The sequence below is a fragment of the Danio rerio genome, chromosome 14, assembly GCF_049306965.1.
Source record: "Danio rerio strain Tuebingen ecotype United States chromosome 14, GRCz12tu, whole genome shotgun sequence".
Taxonomy (NCBI): Eukaryota; Metazoa; Chordata; class Actinopteri; order Cypriniformes; family Danionidae; genus Danio; species Danio rerio.
In genome coordinates this window covers 35,258,606-35,284,054 of record NC_133189.1, presented here as the reverse complement: position 1 = coordinate 35,284,054, position 25,449 = coordinate 35,258,606, and the positions used below count along the sequence as shown (strand labels likewise).

General features: G+C 36.4%; 2 protein-coding genes across 9 annotated transcripts in view; both read right to left on the bottom strand.

Moving 5' to 3' along the window:
* The window catches only part of atl3 (atlastin 3), a 32,138-nt gene extending 16,168 nt beyond the window's left edge, over window positions 1-15,970 (bottom strand). The window contains exons 1-7 of one of the 7 annotated variants that reach the window (XM_073921367.1): window positions 15,674-15,810; window positions 12,382-12,955; window positions 10,650-10,771; window positions 10,458-10,513; window positions 7,074-7,369; window positions 1,420-1,647; window positions 1,146-1,280 (exon numbers count right to left, since the gene is read on the bottom strand). In XM_073921367.1, coding sequence (XP_073777468.1) covers window positions 1,146-1,280; window positions 1,420-1,623 — 339 coding nt within the window. In that variant the 5' untranslated portion in view covers window positions 1,624-1,647; window positions 7,074-7,369; window positions 10,458-10,513; ... (1 more) ...; window positions 12,382-12,955; window positions 15,674-15,810. 7 annotated transcript variants of the gene reach the window in all.
* A 2,514-nt stretch (window positions 15,971-18,484) lies between these two features.
* Window positions 18,485-24,226, bottom strand: yif1a (Yip1 interacting factor homolog A (S. cerevisiae)). Of its 2 annotated transcripts, none has more exons than XM_017358991.2 (9): window positions 24,077-24,226; window positions 23,846-23,887; window positions 23,269-23,510; window positions 23,010-23,114; window positions 21,614-21,692; window positions 21,341-21,398; window positions 20,618-20,773; window positions 20,414-20,507; window positions 18,485-19,106 (listed from the first exon to the last, which is right to left on the bottom strand). In XM_017358991.2, the coding sequence occupies exons 2-9, from the start codon at window positions 23,874-23,876 to the stop codon at window positions 18,948-18,950; spliced, it is 924 nt and encodes a 307-aa protein (XP_017214480.1). In that variant the 5' UTR covers window positions 23,877-23,887; window positions 24,077-24,226; the 3' UTR covers window positions 18,485-18,947.
* Window positions 24,227-25,449: the final 1,223 nt, after the last annotated feature.

The window sequence follows — 25,449 nt, the reverse complement described above, 5'->3', positions numbered from 1 at the left end:
AGTTTTTTGGTTTTGTAATCTGTATAAATGGAACATGAGGTACAGTCCGTCCTGTCAAATGCACATCCCATGATAGCAACTACTCAAAAGCCCCCCAAACTTGTAAACAAAAGAATCGCTGTCATTCCTGGAGGGGATTCGCAATCAAGTTGTGAATTACTTCAGAAGACCAGCACTATCAGACAAAGCATTATCCAGAGGATGATAATGTGTAAAACGGCCATAAACATAGTTAGTGTCATGATCTTGTTTCTTTCAAGTGAGCAAGCGCATTAGCTTTGGCAACCAGAAAATATTTTGTTTGATTCAGCTGTTTAGAAATGAAACTTATGAGATGTTGTTGTTTAATTTTATTGGTGATTCCAAATATTTTATGTTATCCTAAGCTTGGCAAACAGTTTTGGAAAATTTCCCCATTCAGACAGAATGCCTGAGGATACTGCCCAAGAGGCGTTTCAAAGATGGCCACTGAGTGAAATGACTTGCATAAACATAAAAAAACATATAATTTGCCATAGGACCATTTAATTCACATCAGATGGTGTCTGTTTATTTGTACACGACAGCATAATGACACATCAAGATATATATTAAAGCATGTAAACATCAGACTTTATATCACTTCCTTAAAAATTCTACAGCAGAGTCTAACTGTGCATCTTGATGCAATCAAATTTCATGCGTCACTTTAAATTTAAAAGATTTAAATTTAAGTCATTTACTTGCTCTCCACTTGTTTTAAACCTGTTTGAGTTTCTTCTGTTGAACACTAAAGGAAGATATAATGAAGAACTGGTTTCCACCAATATTTTTTGTTCCTACTGTAATAGTCGATGGTTGTTTTCAAAAATCTTTCAGACTATCTTGTTTTGTTTTCAACAAAAGAAAGATATTCATTAAAGTGTATATCCACTTGCAATGTGAGCAATAATTTATACACAATGTGAGCAATTATAGAGGAAATATTTTGGGGTGAACTATCCCTTTTAAGACTTCTTGTTCGGAACACCTTCCGTACTATATGTACAGTTCAGAGTGGAGTAAAAGCTGAAAAATACTTAACATTTCTGGCAGTAAAACCTTTAACCCAATTATGAGTAAGAGCACGTGATTTATTAAGCTGCCTTCTGGTGGGTGTTTGTTACCTCACTTCCATCCTTCTTTCGCACAACAAAAACTTCACTCCATAGCTGGATGCCAGTGGTCTCTGGTTCTGATCCTCCTCTCCAGGAGAAACCGGTCAGCGGATCATTGTCCTGCCCAAGCCAGTCCTGACCAGGCTGATGGACACAAAAAAAAAGGCCAGGTTGATAAATTTAATCTGACATCCTGAAATATAGGATTTGTACACATTTCTCTTTTTATTAAAGCATGTGTTGCAATGATCTGAACATTGAATGCATTGTTTTTCCTTCTGACCTTCCTATACATGTATCGGAGCAAGAAGTCCAAAAGGAAGCTTTTTCCCTTTCGGAAAGCACCAGCGACAGACACCACCACCACATGCTTATCTCGAACTTCAGGCACCAAGAGAATCCGACTGAGCGCTTCTGTGTCCAGGTCAAAGGAGTGCTTCTCCTTGTTGACTGTCACAATCTGAACTGGCCCAGGTTCACTCCTCATCCTCTGTCCGATGTCACACGCTTACTGTGGGCGACAATAAAAATGTTTCAGCAATTAAATAAGCTTACACATTCATATTCCAATGCACGTCACAATTAGTTTTGACCTTTAGAGTTAAACTGTTAATATCAGCTTGGAAAATTCAAAGAGAGCATGTTAAATCGCATTTCTCTAAGGCATTATTGAGACAGTGCTGGCCCTGTTGGCAAGCGAGGCAGGGTTTGTTGGGAAACTGAGATGAGGCAAGCCAGCTGAAAGGTTCAAGCGTGCTTTTCTCCACTTAGAGAATCCCAAGCTTGAATGTGATTCATTGTTTCAATCAGTTTTACTGGGCTAGTGAGTTAGAATCTGCCTTTAAAAAAACAGACTCATTCGTACACAGCTATTAAGAGCTGAATATGAATCAGCACACCCTGAGGAATAAAATACACAGGTGGAAACAAGTTGCATAGCTGAAAAAACTGCCAAAAATGTAAGTAATTTCTGGCTGTCTCCCAATAGAGTATGCAATAATTATAAGTTTCTTGTAGTACTGCATTGTTTCATCGAGGTAAGGTTGGTTTTATATTCCGACATTCAGACTTTCTCCTTAATTATTCAAGTATTCTTTCTTTGCCAATTCAAAATGGGTAAATCATATTAGCAACAAATTAATATCAAAGTACAACATTGTTCACAGTGATTAAAACAGTGCTAATGTTGTTTAAAGTCATACTTAGATGTGTTTTCAGACAGAATATTGAAAGTAACGTGGTAAACAAAATAGGGCGCGTCACAAGTTGTCACCTAATAAATGTGCAAAAATAAAACCAACTTTACCTCAATCTTTCCTTCCACGTGACGTTAGTAATAACTAGAATAGTGGCAGTTGCCACTTAACAACCTTCTGTCAAATATATTAAAGATAAACAAGCACTTGATAAGCTTCTAGTGCTGCTTTACACATCTTTCGGGGTCTCATCAAATGAGTAAACATTCATGAGTAAATCTGAAACGTGCGGGAACCTCCTCTCCTTGTTCAACAAACTGGCTTACTTCCAGATCCTTCATGTAATATTTTCCGTAATATGAACCACAAGTTGTGTATTTTAAGAGTTTTTAAACGATTAATGTCTACGATGAAAATATAAACTCAAACATGCTGATGTTAAACTAGCTAACGTTAATTTACTGCCGCCTCGCCCCATACGTGGAGGAGTTTCAATCAAAACGACAACATATTTGAGAAAAGGACGAGACCATCAAAGTAAACCGTGTTAAAAAGTGGTTTGAGCTCTCTTATATATCTTTAAAATCAGCCAATTAACCCTAATTCCAGTACCTTATCCTTCGCTTGACACTCCAAAACTTCCACGGGTCCTGTTTCAGATTATGAACGTTTCAGTTTTAATAAACACAACTTTATCCGTCAAAGACCGTCCCACCGCGGGTGTTGCTGGGAAATGTCGTTTCTTAAGATATCAAATTTGCGCACATTCCAACTGACAACAGGTCACAAAAGAACTACAACATCCAGGAAAACCCAGCGTAAACTCGCTAAACAAGTGAGGTTTGTTTTCAAGGTCCAATCAGAGGAGTACTTTTCTAAACGTGTAAAACTATTATTTAACCCTCACTTTTGAAGAAAATTAAAATATCGCCTCAATAAAAACATTAATTATATGGAAATTTAGATTTTCTCAATATGCCCCTGCCCTTAGATCATGCCAATGGCTCATGCCTATTGCCTAATCATGTCAAATGTAAATGGTGCATGCAATTCTTAACTTTGTATGTGTATGTATATATTTAATACGCATTCTATTTTAATCTTTAAGAGAACAACATCCATAACTTTGCAGAACATTCAGGGAGTGTCTAAGGTTTTCCACAATGAGTCATACTTGTATGGCAGCCTTCTTTTTGTGTATCCAAAGCAGAAAACCAGCCATGAAAACATGTCTCCCTCTCTCATTCTCTACTGCAGCTGCCGCATGCACAGATTAACCTCAATATTTATGTCAAAACACATGCTCATGATTAACCATATCTTCCGTCATATTTTAGTTGTACTGATACAGTCTTGTTCTGCACACCAAAGCAATTAAATTGTTAGTTTTACCCATTTAAAACAATTTCTTTTGTTGCCATTCATAAAGACATTTGGCAGATGCTTAATTTAAATAAAACAATCCAAGCACAGTATTATTATTGTACATACCTGCAAGGTGCATTGAAAATACACGCAGCCTCTCAGGTTGACTAACAAGTACTACATACTTGTGCTTATTAATAATGGGGTTAAGGTTTGGGTGGAGTTGTGGTATGGTCTGCCTTTAAAGACTGCACACCCTGATAGGCTAACAAGATGCTTAGAAAAACTGGGGGGGAAAAGTCTTGATCTCAAGGATGGAATTTATTAAACGTGTGGCCAGAACATTATTATTATTATTTTTTCAGAAGCTGCTTCTAAAGTGAGCTGCATGCAATGCTTTTAATGTACACACCTAACCCTGCCCCAAACTCTACCCCTCACAGTGATGTCACTTGAGTGCATTGTGTCTGAGATTGCATGTCTGAGACTGTATGTCTTAGCTTGCATAGGCAAGTCTGCAGTCAGATATTATTATCTGAGGAGGCATTAGTATGCTCAGATTATTTAATGCTTTTAAGAAATGGCATGAATGTAAACAAATGAAAATAGTTTAAATAGTTATCTAAACATGAAACTAAGTAAAGTTTCACAAACTAATTTCGAGGGGAGCACGTGATATGATTGACCACAGCTGGTCCCTATCAGTAATCATTAGATATTAGATATAGAATCAGATTATTCCAAATTAGCATAAATATCCAGCCTAACTTTACTCCCTATCTTAGTTTTGGAAGACCTCCCCATCCACCCCTTCTCAATTCTAGGATCCGGCAACATGGCAGTTCAGTTGTTAGCACTGCTGCCTCACAACAAGAAGGTCACTGGTTCAAGTCCTAGCTGGACCAGTTGGCATTTCTGTGTGGAGTTTGCATGTGTGTCCCCGTGTTTGTGGGGGTTTCCCCTGGGGTACTCTGGTTTCCTCCCACAGTCTAAAGACATGTGACACAAGTTAATTAAATAATAGTAATGGTCAAAGCGCTTAATACTGAGCTTCTCAAAGTGAGCATGCACAGGTGTGGTTGGTGGTCTATTCTTATAAAGCCATCTTTGTTAATCAAGGAATAGGCCAAACGAATGGGGGGAGCTCTCGAGAATTATCTTGTATCCCTCTAAATGCTCATTGATCAGGCGGAAGCCTTGGGCTCATCTATCTCCAAGCTCAGGGTTCTCTCCCAGGAAAGCGTGCCAAAACTGCTAAATCGTCAAACATTATCTAAGAGTGAACTCTTGAAGTTGGTGGGTCATTCCGCTGTGGCAACCCCTGATAATCAGAAAATAAATAGAAGGAAAGTGAATGTTGAGAACACGAAACTAGGTGTTCTCAGTAGTAGGTGGCGGCAAGTCGTCACTGTGAATTGTAAATGCGACACCTTTCTGAATGATTCACTGAAATGATTACACAGTAGTATTTATTTAGAAGACTAATGAAACATCTTCAGCCCTATTATGCAATGCAACCTCAGGCATGGCACAATTGTTTTTGTAGTTTCAGTGTGCTACAAGTATCATTTTCATATTCTGTGCCAAGTTGATTGTGGCCGTTTTTGCACCTATGATGGTCTACGAAGGTGCAGCGCACCTATATTGAGGCAACTGAAACTGAAGCTGAGACTGCACCATTGACCAAATAAATGCTGATCTAAAGTCAATGAGGTTAACAATATGTGCTCGAGTTTTAAATGCACATCACTTATTATGCATACAATACAATCATATGATAGAAAATATAAGACAAACCCAATAAAAGGTCATTTGCCAACATATTTGTTGCATTTTTGTGCAATGTACATATATTAAACAAATAAAAGAGGAGGAACACTTTAAGTAGGAAAGGCCTTTTTCCACACTTACCTGTATTAATGCAGGAGGCCACTGCAGACCAGCTATTATGAAAAGGTTAAATGTGTCAGTCATGTAAGCAGCCATTGATAACTTCACTGTATTTGAACTTCACTGTATCTCTCCCCAGTGCTCTCTTGTTGTATCTGTGATCTCCTGAGAGCTTGCTAATAAAATTAATATGAAATTCCAGGAGTCAAAGATTTCACCATAACATCGCAGTCGTTTATTGCTAAATGAGATACACAGGATGGGATGAGAGCGTTATTGAAATGTCAACATGCTTATTTTGCTAAACTAAAAAATATAATAAACATGTGAATATTGTAAAATCAAACATGCATCATACTACACAGAAACACTAATAACTACAGATATCTGTAGCATGACAGATCAACTAAGAAACAATGGTTAGATATATTAATCTTTCCATCTACCCAATCTAACGTCTGGCAGTTTGTCTTCATAATACTTGAATATGTTCATCATTTTGAACAATCTCTTTTGGTAAAAAAAAAAAAAAAAGCGAATTTTCTTTAAAAAGAAAATTATTGTTTCCCTTTTTTTAACAATTCAACAAACCTTGATGGGAGTATTTTTTGTGAACGATGGCATGGAAGTGCATTGAATCAAGTATGAACAATAAATATTTTGTTCTTTATGACGTTTTGTCATTTTGCTGATACTTTTCTATACTAAACCCAAGGATGCTCTCACAGTGTTTATCATATCACTACATTATTTAAAATTGCTTATCTTGCACCTTTTATGACAGTAAAGTGACAGTTCACTCAAAATGAAAATTCACTCATCATTTACTTAATTACCTCAAGAATACCAAACCATTTAGAGTTTAACTTTCAAAAGAAGATAATTTGAAAAATGTTGCAAACCTGTAGCCACTGACATCCCTAGCGTGAAAACCAAATATACAATTAAAATAAAAGTTTTTGAAAGTTTTGTTTTTAACAGATGAAGAAAGTTCTGGTTCAAAACAAGTAAACAATGACAGAATTTTCATTTTTGTGTGAACTATCCCTTAAGCAGATGTTTAGGCAGTTATAAAGTGCCAACAGTACATCAAGCATCCCAGCAAGCGTTTTTTTGTTTTTAAAAGATGTCTAATAGACGTCTAAACATAGTCGTCTTGGCTTAAACAAGGCTAAATATGGGCTGTCAGTGAAAATCTAATAGACTCTCTAAGAATAGGCCAAAACTAGACTAGTCATCAAATAAACAGAAATGAATGATTACACAAACAAAGTCTGTCTAATCTGTCTATTTGACGACTAGTCTAGTTTTGGGCTATTCTTAGATGTCTATTAGATTTTTGTTGACAGCTCAAGTTTAGCCTTGTTTTAGTCAAGCTGTCTACGTTTAGACCTCTATTAGACATCTATTAAACACAAAATTGTTTGCTGGGGTAGAGTTTCTTCGCTGTTAACCCTCCTTGTTTGTACTTGCACACACAGGTCACCTCTCAATGATTTCCCCCTGCGAGGTCGAGCAGTGACCCTGCGGCCTCCTGAGCCTCTGCATCGAGCTGCAGGATCTCAACCGTCTCCAGGTCCAACTCAGTGTCTCCTGGGAGAACCAGGTACTGATACTGCTGATACTGATAGTAGTGTAACTCAATGTACCCACTGTCAGCCAGTGGATCCTTCTCTGTATCCTCGCCAGTGACTTCAGGAAGCCCCACAGACTCCATGGGGATTAGCTCTTCATGATCAGGTGTAAAAGAGCACGGTGGGTTCGAAGACAGAGAATCTAGATCTGAGGAAGGATGGAAAACAGCAGTTTATGTAATGCAGCCTCATAGTAATTTACAAGAATTTTCTTTCATTCATTTCAAAGGCTAAAAACACAAATACTGTACTAAATGTGCCATGGCAGTTTTAAAATTTGGAAAATTTTGTTAAGTGCAACGAAATCAAGTGACTCTATTTAACTTTATTTATTAAAAAAAAGTTTCACTGACAAGCTTTAACGTATTTTGTAAATATAAACAAATTCTGTTTTTGATTTTGCTGCAACTCACTCCACAAAAAGTTGGCACAGAGGCTAAATAAAAGCTCAACTACAAAATCACAAAGGCCCAAAATATGCAATACAGTGGTCACTCGTTATTTGCGGCGGTTACGTTCTAAAGAAAACCCACAAGCATCCCAGCGAAATCCACAAAGTAGTCAGCATTAATTTTTAAAATTATTATTGATGTTTTAAGGCTGTACAACCCCTCACTTAACACTTTATACACTTTTCTTTCTTGTTTAAACACTCTCAAAGTTCAAACCTTCATAGAAAAAATAAGTCCAGTAGGCCTATTATAAAATGAAACCAAAGATCAAAACCTGTTGTCAGGCGCAAACATTCATTGATGTCCGCAAATGGTTCATAAAGCTTTTAGCTTTTGTGCGGATAATGTTAGCATCCAGCCTAATGTTCTTTTTCCTGCAGTCACTGATCCACAAAGTGATAGCACACTACATCCTTGAAGGGGTCGCACTTCGGATGCGCTGTGCACGTGACAGGTGGAAGTAACACACACCGGACGCGCTCATTCACATGTTATTCAAAATGAAAGTATTCAGATGCCGCTCTGTGGCTCAGCAGAATTATGACCAGTGTCCTGAGTTGTAGCAGGGCATCACAGACAGCAGCTGACTTGCGGCGCAGATGTGCTTACCTTGAGAGAAACCTATGTTTACAATTTTAATGGCGCTGCGTGGTGCAACGCATTTGGTGTGCAACGATGGTCTTGCTGAAAAATAAACTCACACTGTTAGCGATCGAAGATTTATGGTAATTTGGCAAGCTGAGCTTATTCTGCACAGAAGACATGGAGGAGGCGCAAAACAAAATGCGCTGTAAAAAAAGCATGACAAATAGTACAAAAAAAATCTGCGAAACTGCGAGGTGAAAGGTGAATCGCGTGAATCGCATTATAGCGAGAGATGACTGTATCAGGAATACTTAGGAAATCTGCACATACAGTAGTCTGCTGCGGCATCAAGAAATGCAACAAATCTTTGTCACTTCAGACGAGAATGCAGAACGAGAGAGATTCTGCTGGGTTATCTGTCCCAGAGCTCATCTCAAAGTCAAAAAGACAGAGACAGCTGTGCTGAGGTCAAAAGAGACCACGTTTCAGCTTTCGTTTGTAAAAATTTGACAATTACAATCCCCAAACAATTGCCAAACAATTAAGCACTGCAATTAGAAGCAAAGTTGATGTGACACTGTGTTAAATATGACTCTGTTGCAACTTTTTTAATTAAAATTTCCTTATATTTATAGCATATAATTTATTTGGTCAGTGAAAACATTGTAAATCTTTTCTTAGCACTTTTGCCGGTTAAACTTTATTTTGATGGTGCCTATTGCACATTTTGTTGACTAATAGTTGGCACTACATGCTAAATACTTCTCATTTGAGTATTAGTAGACTGTCTGCTTAATATCTGCTGATACTGCTCCTTCAACAGACATTTAACTGACTATAAGAATATTTGCAAGTACATGTCAACTTACACTAACCCTAACCCCAACCTAACAGTCTACTTATAATCTGTTGAGAATTAGTTGACATGTAGATGCAATGTAACAAAATGCGGACCATCAAAATAAAGAGATACCCTTTTGTCAGTTAAAAAAAGTTTAAGAAAATAAACAAATAACAATCCTGATATCACTGCACTTTAGAGTAGTTTTATTTAATTGTTGCTATGTGGTGAAAGATTTGTGCAGACGCGCAGAGCAAACCTTCTATTTTGTGAGACTACTTTACTTGACTGACCCTGTAGTAAAACAGTCTGACAGAGAGGCCAGTCATTATGTCAGTGTGGCTATAGGTTGCTAGGGTAATGTCTGGCTGTGACCAAGACAACAGCTCACAAAACACTGTGCCTGGAAAAAGTGGATAAAGGGTTTACCGAAATGTAAGAGAAGCCCACACCATATACAGCTGTGCACAAAATAAAGGCAGCACTTGAAAATTCGCTGAAAGTTTCACCGGATTTTTGGTTTATAGAAAAGGTGTGCGTTTTGGTCCTCTTTATTAATACCTCAAGGACGTCAAAAGTAGGTTTGTGAAGGTCTGCATAATAGTTTGCACTGATCTGTAATCAAATCAATAATAGTAATAATAATAATAATAATAAGTTAATCACAATATAGATTTGCTTTCTATTGTGCAACTGAGATTTTTTATTGTTGTTGTTGTGTGTTTTGCTATTGAGATAGAGCAGCATAGACTCACATGAGTCTGAGAAACCAAACGAATCAGAAGTTAGGTCTAGAAGTTGGATGGCCTAAAAAGCACTGCATATTGCATTAACACGAGGGTGAAAAAACACAATTACACTTATATTCATGAGAATTTGTGTGACCAACATAGAAATTTGGTTTAAAATGTGACTCTTGTGTGAGTTCTTCCACAGACATCCCAGCGCTATTGAATTTGACAATGGGCCTTATATTTTATTTAGCTAACATGAGCACACCTCTTAAATTCCCCACCATAAATCTGCTAGTCAAAAACGATTTGCAGACTTTCATTAAAGCTAAAGGGACAGTTTAGCCAAACTAAAAATTAACTTATCCTCAAGTGATACTAAACTTTTATGGGTTTCAATATTGTTTTGAACACAAAATAAGAGATTTTGCAAAAGTTTGGTAACCAGTGGGAAGTTGTTTATGGTATTCAAAGCTACTGATCTCCAACATTTTTCACTTTATTTTTTGCTCAACAAAGAAAAGAAACTCTAAAAGGCAAAAACAAATGAAGGCAGAGCAGTAAATATTGTCAAAATATTTGGGTGAACTATCTCTTTAAATGTAAAACTTGTATTGAGTGTCTGACCTGACAATTCCATGGTCTCATTAAACATGTTCTGCCCATTATCAGTCGCCTCCAATCTGTTCAGAATAGAGGTCAGATATGCTTGTATTAGTATCGTAAATCTTAATGAATCATGCAGTTTATATATAATCACATAATCCAGTATCACGCATCACACAGGTGGTGCATAAACAGAAAGCAAATCCAACTCACAAAACAGGCTTGTTCAACAGGCTTCTGTTTGTGCGATGACAATAATGTGTTTTTCTGAGAACTTCCAGAAGAGCGGGACGATATTCTGGACAAACGCGCCATAATGAGCCTTTTCCAACTGACTGCAAAACACCACAGTAACAGACAATACAAATCAGAAATTTTGAAAATGAAAAAAAAAAAAATATAGAAAAATAGAAAAAAATATAATAATACATAGTGTTTAGCTTAAATGAGTACACCCCTTACGAATCTCTTTTTAAATTAATACTTTCTAAAGGACGCTTTAAAATAAGATATTATAAGAAAATGTGTACATACATTAAATAAGTCAGTACCAAACTGAGACTGCAACTAATCTAACAAAATAACTTGAGATCATGGTGCAAAAATTTGTCAACCACAATGAATATGTTGGGGGGAAATATTAAATACATTTTTTTTAATAAAGAGACCCATTCATTCATTAATTTTCTTGTCGGCTTAGTCCCTTTATCAATCTAGGGTCGCCACAGCGGAATGAACCGCCAACTTATCCAGCAAATTTTTATGCAGCAGATGCCCTTCCAGCCGCAACCCATCTCTGGGAAACATTCACATACACACACTCATACACTACGGACAATTTAGCCTACCCAATTCACCTGTACTGCATGTCTTTGGACTGTGGGGGAAACCGGAGCACCCGGAGGAAACCCACACGAATGCTGGGAGAACATGCAAACTTCACACAGAAACACCAACTGAGCCGAGGATCAAACCAGCAACCCAGCAACCTTCATGCTGTGAGGCGAACGTGCTACCCACTGCGCCACTGCGTCGCCTAAAGAGACCCATAAAAATACAATTTGCTAATTTGCTAAATACTAAAATTTTGCTATATTTTCTTTCAACACCTCCTTTGAATTAAAATGTAGTTATATTCATTAAATATTTTAAATGCATCAAAAAATGTAAAGTCTATTTTTACTGAGAAATAGATCAAATATACATTTTCAATGGGTGTGTACTCATTTATGTACAAAATATATAATTCCTGTATTTTTTTTTTCTTTTCGGAAAAGCCTTATTAACAAGCTGTGGAAAAAATAAGATAAAGTTTCTAAGTTTCTCTAAATATATAATGTAAAGTTTGACCAAATTGTGTTATGGTTACACAGTGGCTCAGTGGTTAGCACTACAGCAAGAAGGTCACTGGTTCGATTCCCGGCTGTGTCAGTGTGCATTTCTGTGTGGAGTTTGCATGTTGCACCTCCAGGTGCTCCGGTTTCTCCCACAGTCCAAAGACATGTGGTATAGGTGAATTGAATAAACTTAAATGGTCTGTAGTGTATGTGTGTGAATGATTGTGTATGTATGTTTTCCAATACTGGATTGCAGCTGGAAGGGCGTCCGCAGTGTAAAACATATGCTGGATAAGTTGACGGTTCATTCCGCTGTGGTGAACCCTGATGAATGAAGGGGCTAAGCCGAAAATGAATGAATGTGTTTTTTATTTTTGCAAACTACTGATGAGTGATTTATTCTACATTTTAAATGCAGCTGTCGACCTTTAGATTACCTAACAACTGGTCAAAAAAGAAGTCATTATTTTGTGGCAGGTTTATCTTGATTTTAACTTCGGAAAAGTTAAGAATGCAATAATTGTTGCAATAAACCTGATTTTAGTAAGCTTTTGTTATTTTGACCAATTGTCAATTGTGAAATGAGCATTTTAAGAAGCATGACGTACTTGACTCTTGTCTCGATGTATTCGTTGGAAGCTCTTGCTCAGGGATAGGTTGTGTCGGACAGAGTTCCTCCATCCACCTGGAGCCTCTTTATAATAGGGGAAGTTTTCCACAATCCACTCATAAATGCCCTTCACGGGGAGGCTCTTCTCAGGCGAGTCTTCTATTGCCATGAAGATGAGACTGCTGAAAGAGTACGGCGGTTTGGCCGGGGATGATGGCAGATGTTGGGCAGGAATGGGATCGAACATTTGGGGCAGTGTGCTGATTTTAGGCAAAGGCTGTAGGGGCAATAGATTCCCTCTTTGATGCAGCCAGTTGAGGCAGGTCAGGTCATCCTGCTCGGGTGCTGTGGAGAGACTGAGGCAATGTGAGCCTCCAGAGACCCGCGGGCTGGATGAAGAGTGGAGATGGGAGGAATGGAGGGACGCAGGCTGTGGAAGAGAAGGGGAAAGAGGCAGAGCTTCTGAATTATTTCGGGGGAAATGTAGAGGAGAGTGGGGTGGCAGTGCTTGTGTGTTTTTCTCCATCTGTCTCCCAGTTGTAAGATACAGGTCCACACATTCACCTGTTGAACTGTAGAAACACACAGAGGGCTTGATGTTAATGCACTGTACACACAGGCCTAGAATAAACACTCAAATCTCAATGAAAATTGTTGTACACTGCAAAAAAATGCTTTTCTTACTTAGAGTTTTTGTCTTGTTTCAAGTCCAAATATCTACAAATTCTTAAATCAAGAAGCATTTTCTAGACAAGCAAAACATATTGTCTTGTTTTAAGAAATAATATGCCAAAATGAAGTGAGTTTTTCCTTAAATCAAGCAAAATAATCTGCCAATGGGGTAAGTAAAATAATCTTGTTTTTCGATTTGTGATAAGATTATTTTGCTGGATTTAAGGAAAAACTCACTTCAATTTGGCATATTATTTCTTAAAACAAGACAATATGTTTTGCTTGTCTAGAAAATGCTTCTTAATTTAAGAATTTGTAGATATTTGGACTTGAAACAAAACAAAAAATCTAAGTAAGAAAAGCATTTTTTGCAGTGTAGGTGAGAATATGAAACAGAGTTCCTTGCCAGTAGGCCAGATAATTAAATATATAGAGGCCTATATATTCTTACAATGCCTGAAAGTATTATGCGGTTTAGCATAAATATGAAATTACAAAAAATTGTCGTAATATAAATTTTTCACTTATAAAATTTTTTAATGAGCAGTCAAGATAACAGTTTAGCTTTTAATTAAAATGTAATTTAAAAACTGAAGAAATCTCCTCAGGTTTGAAGTGGCTGATGAATCTGTTATTAACATGAGTAAAAAGTATTACAATGTATTTTCTCTGCGGTTTATTAGGCAGAACGGTTTAACTTTTGAAAGCCATGCACAAAACAATAATGCTATATATATATGTATATAGCATGTATATGTATATATGTAGAGTAAAAGCCATTTTAAGGTCAAAATTATCAACACCTTTAAGCTATATATTTTTTTTCAATAGTCTACAGGACAAACCATTGTTATACAATAATTTCCCTAATTACCCTAACCTGTCTAGTTGACCTAATTAACCTAGTTATGCTTTTAAATGTCACTTTAAGCTGTATAGAAGTGTCTGAAAAATATCTAGTAAAATATTATTTACGGTCATCATTGCAAAAATAATATAAACCAGTTATTAGAAATGAGTAAAAACTATTATGATTAGAAATAATTTGAAGACATCGTCTCTCTGTTAAAAAGAAATTAGGTAAAGAAATTAACAGGCGGGCTAATTATTCTGACTTCAACTGTATATACATATATAAGTTTTCCTTCAATTTACTTTGAAGTAAATCTTATTTTTGAGTAAACTTTTGTTAACATTTCTTCAACATTTTATAAATACAATTATCAAAATTACAATTTGTCAAAAATTATTTCATTTTTTCAGAAATTTTTATACAGAATGATATCAATGCTCAGAACTTTGTCCAATGCTCCAACCCTAATCTTCACTTAAAAGTGAAAACACTGCCATTTCAATTTGAATAGTCATATCAAATAAATCCTTATCAATTAAAATGTTTTTTTTAATCTGACATTTAAAAGTACCAACATCATACCTTTATAGAACAAAAACATATAAATATAAGAAAATCATAGTTAAAATATATATTACATAAGGGACATTCTACCAGAAACTTATCAAAAATGTGACAGGGCCTGACTTAAGCTTGTCATCCTTTAAAAAAATCATACAAAAACAAGCATAAAATCATAGCATTCAATGAAAAAACACATCTTTGATCACTGTTAGCTTCTTATCCAACACATGATGTCACTTCAAGTGATGCCTTAAATGTGTTTTGCACACATTTTATGTTAAATGGAATGCAAATGTGACAGGACTGACAGAACCATGGGGAAAATTGTATATTTATTTGTATGATGTATTTGTAGTATTTATTTGTAGAATTTTTTTTTATAATTGTATGTTTTTTTATCAGTTGATGTGAATGATATCAACTTAAACTTTGCTATTTCTGAAGTATTTATTTCTAAATAACAGTTAACTATTAAAAACTATTAAAGCTGAAGATTTTACTGGATCATGACAGGGTTTGTAATTTTGTAAATTGTTATTAATAAAGAGAAAAATTCTGAGAACCAAATGAATGACATATTCCTTCATGGACCAGCTAACAGAAATCAACCATCAGTACATTTTAGAAATGTTCTGGCATGAAAAACATTTTATTCACTGTATTTGATTTTATTTCAGGCATAGATAATGTATGTTTCTGGTAGAATGTACCAAAAATCACCGGACATGCATTTTAAACCCTATTGGTATGATCACTGTATGATCTCAAATGCAAGTATTGCATGAATTATATTTAAAAAATAATAATTTAATAATAAAAAGAACACAAAGTATTAAACCCTGAAGTGAGTGTCCTTCAATACAAATACAATTACGTTTTTAGTCCTGAGTGCATAAGTAAATGATTGAGCAAAGGTAGTCAAGCAAAAAATAACGCACCATTCAACTGGTGCTGAACAAACACAGGTTTGATGGACAGCTAGCAGCAAATTAAAGCAAAATATGAGCAGACTGCTTAAGATATCATTTTTAAAAAGCAATTCGACTACTCCAGTACATGACAAACACGGAAAGACAAGGCACATGGTCTCATACACCTGAGAAAATGGCGCAAGAATATTAAGTTACATTTCGAATAATTACCCAAGCATTCATGCTCGCGTGAAGCCAATACAAAAGAGACAGAGGAGCGAAAAACTTACCAAAACAAACAGCTGTGAATTTATTGCATTCGACCTCTTATTCTGCTCTCTTGTAAGTTTAAAGTTTCTGTCAGCGTGTTAAAAAATCTGTAACAGGAGCTGATATGTCTCTCACTTTCCCGTCCTGTCTGCGTTCTGTCCTTTCTCACGTTTCCTTGGCAACCAGAAGGACGCTTTGCAGCCGGCGCGCCTCTACGACCCCTCCTTAAAGGGCCACGATATATCTGCTGGAAAAAAAGCATGGTCTGTTTATCTTTTGTTTTTACAACATGCTAGCAGCTAAACGCAAAACGGAATAGCTTACTTTTAAATATTTCAGCTGTAACAGTCGGTCCTCTTCTCCTTAGCATAGACATTTTAACATTTAAAACTGTTTAATATGGAGGACGAAATCTAGATAAATAAATATATAATTTAATAACTAAATCCACAAATTCTTGCATAAATAAAACAATATATAAATAAATACGCATATACATAAATAAACAAATAAATATCTGCATAAATCATTCATTCATTTTCTTTTTGGCTTAATCCCTTTAATAATCAGGGCTCACCACAGCAGAATGAACCGCCAACTTATCCAGCATATGTTAGTACGCAGCGGATACCCTTTCAACTGCAACCCAGCACTGGGAAACACCCATACAACAGAGCACCAGGCGGAAACCCATGCCAACATGGGGAAAACATGCAACAACTGCCAACTGACCTGCCAACTGACCCAGCCAGGGCTCAAATCAGCGACCTTCTTGCTGTCAGGCTACAGCCTTACTTACTGCACCACGGTGTCGCCCTATTTCTGCATAAATAAATATATAAATAATTAATAGTGCGGGCAGATAAATTTTTTTATAAATTACACCAATGTTGGGGAATACGAAAATGCTTAACTGAAAGTTTATTTGTTTCCTCTCCCTTTTAAAGGTTTATTAATTTTTTATGTAATCCGGTATTAACGGTTCCTCAGCTCCACATGCAAATGAGAGGGTGTCTGTCGATCATCAGAAGGCGGTCTTTATGCCACCATTGGTTGATCACTAGTAAAATTTTTGATTGGCTTATGATGATTGACAGGCAGCCTCTCATTAGCATGTTAAGCTGAGGAAAAATAACTCTATATTTAAAGTTAATTTTATATTTATTTATTTGCGTATTTATTTACATATCATTTATTTACGCAGGAATTTGTGGATTAAGTTATTCGTTTATAAATTTATTAGCATATTCTTTATCGTTTTTACAGATTTCATTCGCCATAGTTTAAGCGAATAGGTTGTTAATAATTCATCAGATGTAATTAATTCAAATTATTATTATTTTTAAACATTTAAGTTTTAGAGTAGAAATGATACAGAAAAATACATTTTCCGCAACGTTATACCGTGTTTGGATATCAATACTGTATATTCAGTGGGAAAAGCATTCATTTATTTTGTTTTAACAAAGCACAAACATAAGCTGTACAAAGAGCAACAGTCAGCTTATGGAAGTAAAAAGGGAATTAATTTCCTCCCTAGGGAAGTTAACTGATAGGGAACTATAACTGGTTAAACTTTTAAAGACAGACCTGTTTGAGCACTGAAGTTGTCAATCGATAAATTCAACTTCTTTTTTTAAACTCATAAAATTTGATAGCTGGATTTGTGCTATAAACTACATTTCCCATGTTGCTAGACATCTAGTACCACCAATCAAAGTAATAGCAGTGATAAGCTCCACCCACTCCCATGGTGCACCGCAAATAATGTAAAACAATATAACAATGTGAAACAGTCCTGGAGGGCCGGTGTCCTGCAAAGTTTAGTTCCAATTCCAATCAGACACAGCTGGGCTAGTTCAAGCTCTTATACTGCAGTCAAACTAATGTATGCAGACAAACTAAAGCTCAGTCTGAACTGAGCTGGGAAATTGCATCACAAGGCTACATAAGACCAATCGAAGGTCAAAACATGACCTATCTGGACAGGAATTAAAAATTTCTCATGCACAAACTCTAATGTGACCACGTCATAAAGCACAATTCTGCTGTACGGCACTGAGAAAAGGGGCAGGATTTAACTAGATGATTAGACATTAAAAAAGATCATTCTTTTTTATTCTGAGTTCACCATGCTTGAACTTTTCAATGCAGCGAACTGCAAAACTTGTCACACAAGCTTGGGTTTCCAGTCTGACACATTAGCGTGCGTATGAATGGAAGTCTATAGGGAGAAAAGTGCAGTGTGACCACAGCTTCACTAGACTTTCTAGAAACATCCTTGCAGGTGTCTTGAGGCAAGTTGGAGCTAAAATCTGCAGGACACCGGCCTTCCAGGACCGAGTTTGGACAACAATATCATAATTTATAGAACAATGGTGTCCAAACTCAGTCCTGGAGCCTGGACCAGCTAATCAAGCTCTTACTAGGTATACTGGAAACTTCTTGGCAGTTGTGTTGAAGTAAGTTGGAGCTAAACTCTCCAGGACGAGTTTGGACACCCCTGATATAGAACATACCTTCCTAACAGTGATAAAGTAAGTTAGATGTAGTACTTACTCAGATAGTATATGATTATAGATCCAGACAGTCTTGTTAACAGGTCTTTTTGAGTGATTTACATACTTCTTTGCTTCACATTAAAGATTGTAATGTTCTATTTCACCATTGGATTGATTTGCTGGCTCACTTTAACAAAGACGTTTAAAGAATCCCTATGGGGAAAAGCCTTTATGAAGCAGAGCTGCTGAACAGTGTGCAGGCACTAATGCACTGTATATGTATTGAGCTAAAATCAATTATTTTAATGATGGAAAGCAGCTGCACACACATTAAAAGCCTAAATTATAGGATTTATTTTGCTATAAAGAAGGAAACACTGCTTTTCATGCATGGATTATCAGAAAAAGAAGGACACTTGAGTTGACCGTGTGTTCACCAATTACACATCACATAAGAATCACAGCACAGGGCAGATAAATTAACATGCCTCTTAGAGAAAATTGTGACACTAAAGCATCATGGCAAAGTCACAAGAGCAGTCAAACTGTTATTTTCCCATTTTGTCCATGTGAAAACAATGGCAGAAAAACCAACCAAAAAAAAAAGGTTTAAATATATTTTCAAAAAGATTATCTGCAATTGCCAATGCAGACAGAGGCAATATCAAAGATCAAATCCTCCGTGAAGAAAAACACAATCATGGTAAGTCACTTTTCTGCAGCAATGCCAAAATCATCCCAGTTCAGCACTGACATTTTAAAGTCCCTTCATAATAGAAATAAATACTGGAGGTCATCTGACCAAATGAGCAGTGAGCCAGTAAATGATGAATGGCTGAAAGGCGGCAGATGCCACAGTTATGTACAAGCGAAAGCGGGGTTTGGCGCTGGCTCCTGCACCCATAGAGTCTGCGGAGATTGAAGACAAGATCTTCATTTTTAGAGAACGAACCTGAAAATGACAATAATATTCATTTTAGAAACAATAAAAACATTCGATCCATTTACAGTTTTTTAATAAAAGCAGAAAATCTTTCATGCTTTTTGGACAATAATTTACATGACAACACCATTTTGGGGGCCTAAAAACATGACCTTCGGAAAAAAATGTGTATAATTGCACAAGCTCTTATTGAAAACGATACGGTTTATGATTGAAAAATGGCAAAATAAATAATTAAATAAAAAAAACTTAATGAAAAAGACGACTTTCATTCATTTTCCTTAGGCTTAGTCCCAGGGGTCACCACAGCGGAATGAACCACCAAATTATTTTACACAGCGAATGCCCTTCCAGCTGCGACCCAGTACTGGGAAACACCCATACACACTTGCATTTACACACATAAACTACAGTTAATTCCATTCACCTATAGCGCATCTCTTTTGACTGTGGGGGAAACCCACGAGAACATGCAAGCTTTAAACAGAAATGCAAACCGACTCAGACGGGACTTGAACCAGTGACCTTCGTGCTGTAAAGCGACAGTGCTAACCACTGAGCCACCATGGCACCCCCCCAAATACGACATATGTAGGCATATTATAGGAATGTGTGAGAACCTGGCAATCACAACAATGGTGGACCACATGTAGGAAGATGTTGCGTTCACACCAGACGCAGATGAAGCATCAAGTGCGAGTGATTTACATGTTAAGTCAATGCAAAGATGCGAATAGACATCCTGCGGCATGATACGGGCGAATGAGGAGGCGCGAGTTGAGCATTTTGCACGATTCGCTTGAGTTGGAAAATCTGAACTTCAGCAGACATTCGCGCCGCGATAACCAATCATAAGGTTTGTCTTGTAGGGGCGTCATTATGACGTAACGCCTGTTGTTAGTGTCCCAGAGGGAAATCCTCTTGCGAACACCAGACAACAGGTCATCAAACTGGGCTCGGCTTAGTCTGAAGCATAGTTGAAAGCCTCCATCATCCAGGTATAGTTTCTGGAGGAGTCTCACAGAGCTGGGCGCCCCTCTGAATTATTCTAGTGAACTCAGACACGGCTTTAAACGAATCGACGCGGTTTTTTGCCAACTACTGAACTGATATACAGTATTTTACATCATTATCATGATTCCATGTGAATTGGGATTGTTTTGGCTGTTGTAATGTTGCGATCAGTACACAATTTTTTATTTTTTTTAAACCGCATAATAAAACTTTTCCGTTTCGTTTTTTTTAGTACCCTGTTGTCATGTAAATGTACCCTAAAATGTATAAGCACCATTAAAAAATTCCTAAGCAAAACTCACAATGAAAAACATGAGGGCACAAGATGACCAAGCAAGAGCAACATAGTAACCATCACTGCCGAAAAGCAGTCCACAAAACACCGTCAAAATCATCCTGAAAGACAAAAAAAAAAAAAAAAAAAAGAGAAAAAGGATTTAACAACATAAAACACAGTGCTTTTGTAAAACCTGTCAAACAGAAACGGGCATTCTACAGAAACATACCCCACATATTTGTATCCGCTGTAAGCCACAAGGTCAAACGTTGAGAGGTCTGTGTGAACTGTGAGCAAGTAAAGACTGAGCAACATGACAAGAACTTCAATAATCATCCAAACCAGAGCTGTGCTGGCACACAAACCCAGAACTTCAGGACTGAACCTGTGGAGAAAACATGAACATTAGGAATCATGTGAAGCACGTGTCATAAATACATTTTAGAACTTAATAAATACACTATATAAGCTGCTTTTCCACTGCACTGTATGGCATGGTTTTGCACAGCACATCTCACATCAGTTTGGTTTTGCATTTCCACTGCAGTACCGCTTAAAGTGGGTGGGATTATCACTATAGCTGTCACCTCTACTGCAGTGACACTGTGTATATATAGCAAATGTGTGATAAAAACCATCCCACAAAAACACAGAGACAATTACGATGATTACGATGATAGGCTATTTAAATATAGCAAGGTCCAGCTCACTTGAAAACTCAACTTATAATATAAAAAAAGTACCAGGCATTAGGTAGGGAACACAGTGCCCCAAAATTGAGCTGCACCAAATTGAACCACACCACACCATGATATAGAAAAGGGCCAATAAATGGCAACAATAATACTTGTGGATGTTTTAAAAAAATCATTTAAACCCACAATATGTTCAAGTACTCCAGCATACACAACGTTGACATTAATTTTATCTCGTGAGAATTATCTTTACTCACCGTTTCTGGATTCCTAAAGCCATTCCAGCCAGCAAAATGTAGGTGATAAAAGCCATTGCTAAACAAAAACAAAAGAATGATGAAATCAGAACTCAAGTGCAGGCAATGGCACAGCTCTATGAATTCAACAATACATGATTCAAGGTTTAGTACTTGGCAAACACATAGCAAGCACAGTACTATTGTATTAGTGTTATTTTAGGCCCAGGGTAAAAGTAACAAATTTTCAGGTTGCTCAGAATAAAAATTTAAAAAAATAATAATAATAATTACTGGGTATGTAGAGATCTGGAGCATTGACATCATGGCGTGGTGTGAGAGGAGTGTCTCTGTGGTAACGTACTTCCCAGTCCTGGCAATTATTTAGATTAATTTAATTAATATAATATAATTAAATTCATTTCAATCAATCAAAGTTTATATCAAACTGTTCATAGAGCAAGACAAATCTTAAAAAAATGAAAAACATCCAAACAGCTTAAATAAAGTTTACATGTACCAATATTGGCATTTTAAAATTGGAATATTAAAGGTGCAGTAGGTGATTGTCTTCAGAAACATTTTTTCGTGCTGGTTGAACGTCTCTTCACATTCAAATTGTACTGATTAAGGTAAATGATCTAAATGTATTTGTATGTATTTTTATATTCTAGGTGAGGCAAAAAAATGAAAAAAATGTTTAATCAACTAAAATTTGTCAGATCGATATTTCCCATAATTCTGATAAGTAGCTCAAACTGTCTGTCAGCAAATGTAAAATAGTACATCTGTGCAGCCCGTTCACGCAGATCCACTGTTTGCATGTGCAAGAGAGTGAGAGTGACAGCAGTAAAAACAAATGCTAAATCAAAACTTTTTAAAATCCTGAAGCAATATTTGAGTTACTTTTGCACGCTGGAGGATGGACGACACCATGGCTTAAGTATTTCTTCTATACAGGTTAGGTTCTGCTTTAAAACAATTTGTCACGCAAAGTTGACTGTGTTGTTACGAATGGGTTATCTGCACAGAAATGTTGTTTAGCCACTGAAATCTTCCGGTGATGGATTGATGTGACTATTTTCAATTTCATAATCATTACAGCATCGATAATGCAGATTTATATTTAGCTTAACAACAAAACATCAGTAAATATCCGCCTAGCTGGTTTTACTGAGGTGAAGTAGGTTTTATATTTACATTGGTTCATTTTTGAACAATGACAACCTGTGACGCTCCCTATATTGTTTACCATGCTACTTTAAATATTTGGTCTGAAATAGCATGCAAGTATGGCTTAGTAAGTTTAACTTCTGCACACTGCTGGCCAACCACTAAACATACAGTAGGTGCTTTAGGACAAAACGCGTAAGAGAGTTAGACCAACAATCATTGCATGCATTAAATATATTGCACATCACAACAAGTTTTACACAATTGAAAACGTGTTTGATATAATACAGTTTTTTGGTTCGCGATTGTTGCATAATACGGTACTCTAAAGTCATCTTTAAGGTGCGTGTTCATGATATCAGGAGGTGTGGTTTTGGGCTGCAGGGGTGGGACTGTGATTTAAAGATATTATGTTAACGAATAGCATTTTGAAAGATCACCTACTGCACATTTAAAAGGTATGCTTAACATATTTGACATGATCACTTTGAACAAGATTTAGGAATTAACATTTTACCTGATGTGTGTATGGGAACATGAGAAGCAACAGTTTCTTCATAACATATTTGGTATCGACTGCGAAGAAATACTTCAGCTTGTTCACCGACATGAATCGGTTAATCTGCAAAACAGATTACAGGGTGGAGAAACAAACAACATAAATTATCAATTTTATCAGAACTCTTGCATCATTGACGTTGCCTACAAATAGGTCTGTTGTTCCTATGCTATTAGCACGAACATATCACTGCATATCTCTTAAGCTGGCATCTCACCTCTTTGTTCACAATATCCTTTCCTTGGTTGGCAAGAGTTGAGCCATACATCATTGCAGCATTGGCCATTGGATCTGCAAAAATGTTGCCCACTCCAGGTTCCTGACCGCCAGCTGGCATTTCTGCCATATTATAACCTGAACTATAGTAGTTCTGGTTGTTCATGGGTGGAGGTCCAGAACTGGTGTCATCAAATAGCATAGGACCACCAGTGGGTGGAGATGCTCGGGCTCTGGGTTTTGCTGCAATAAAGAACAAGTATTATTGGTATGATTACAAGTTACAACTACTATGAACAAGGCATCATCCCTTTAGCAGATAAATCATTTTCAATTCATTGTTTAGACCAGTGATATAAAAGAAGCACATACTAGATGAATACATGTGGCAAAGAGTTCATCAACACGTCATCAGGCTAAGATATCTAGTAAGGTTTAATCAGTTACTTTACTTTTATCAACATTGTACTTTGGTGTCGAACTGCTCGTGTTCGCGGATTTAAAGTACAGCATGTTGTCGTCCACGTACGTTAAGTCAAAGAAAACAACAATCTTTTGCTAAGTTCTGTGATACGTACTTGCCCGGTATCCTTGCTGTTGGAAATTCATCTTCTTTCCAGCTATAAATAAATAAAAAGTGATTAGTTTAACAGACAGAAAAATCTGCAATCCAAGCGTTTCAAGTCTCCTCACTAATATGTTGCATCTGATGTCAGCAGCATCAGACTACTAATAATATACTAGCTTGCTATGTAGCTAATCTGAAAGATGGCTAACAAAACATGAGCGATTAATCGTGGATGTAGTACCAAAATGAGTACAGATAGAGGTATTTTATGCGGATGTAAATGATCGGTAGTCACTTGTAATCTAAATTTGAAATATAGTTTTTATTAGATAAGTTCTCGTGCTAGCCTTTACTCACAGGTACGCCTTCACTCCTGCACCCGCCTCAATTCGCTCCTCATTGGCTGGTGAGAAATGTGCCTGCGTGGCAGAGATCAAAAACAACGCCATTGCATTGGATGGATTGACGTTTGCGTGGCTGAAGGTCTTGCATTTTAATTGGCTGCACACGTGGCAATCAAAAAATGAAAAAAGCCGTGCTAGGCAACCATAAGGAAAACACATGATTGCATTTTCTATATTTTATTATACATGAAAGACTGCAATACCCAAGACTGCAAGATGTAAACCAGGGATGTCCAAACTTTTTTGTTTAAAGGGCCAAAAACCAAATATCACTGAGAGCTGTGGGCCAAAGATAAAAAAAACAAACTATTTTACATTAAAGTTGCCATGGGTAATTTCCTAATTTATTTCAAAATATTTAAAAATAAGTAGAAAATATTACTTTGAATCGTGTTACCTGATGCACTATAACTTTATAATTATAACTTAATGTAATAAATAAACAATCACATTTATAACACAGTGGAGTTCAATGCTGAATACACTTGTCAAGCAGAATCTGTCTTAATTTGCTCACCAAAGTCTCTGCATTGTCCTCTATCCATCGAGTGACAGTATTTTAAACTAACCTACAGCATTTAAAATGAAATATTTAATTTAATTTAATTTAAATTAATTTAAAATAATTTAATTCATTTTTTTAGCTTAACAATAAGACAAGCAATTAAAACATTCCCCATCATTCTCCCTCATCTCTCAGGTAGGATGGTGGGCCAAATCAAAGGTTACCTTGGGCCAGCTTTGGGCATCTCGGATATAAACATTTTTAACAAAGTGAAACAAAATGAAAATGAATTAAGCAAAACATACTATTACTAATACTAAAACACATTGCTAACATTTCTATCTCAAGGTTGAAAGTTTTTACATTATTTTAATTGTTTACATTAAACTCAAAATAAATGTTTTCAGACATATTTATGTTTTTATAAATGAACAAATTCCATAACTATTCAATAAACCATGCAGAATACAGAATAGTCCAAACAGCAAGCAATTTAATTGTATTTTAGAAGTTGCCTTTCCATTAAACAAACAAACAAACAAACAAACAAACAAACAAACAAACAAACAAACAAATTTTAACATTTTGGCCCATTGTAACCTTTAAATTAACCCACCATCCCATCTGAGAGGACAGTGAGTATGATGGAGAGGGTTGGGGTAAACGGCCTTAACTCAGAGATTGTCATTTCTAATTAGACATAAA

What these genes read in the sequence shown, in the direction of transcription:
- yif1a (XM_017358991.2), bottom strand. Translation starts at nt 23,876, where the DNA reads ATGAATTTCCAACAGCAAGGATACCGGGCAA. An exon ending in GCTTTAGGAATCCAGAAACG is followed by an intron (nt 20,774 to 21,340) that starts GTGAGTAAAGAT and finishes TTTTCTCCACAG; the next exon opens with GTTCAGTCCTGAAGTTCTGG. An exon ending in GTGCCCTCATGTTTTTCATT is followed by an intron (nt 19,107 to 20,413) that starts GTGAGTTTTGCT and finishes TGTCATTTTCAG; the next exon opens with GTTCGTTCTCTAAAAATGAA.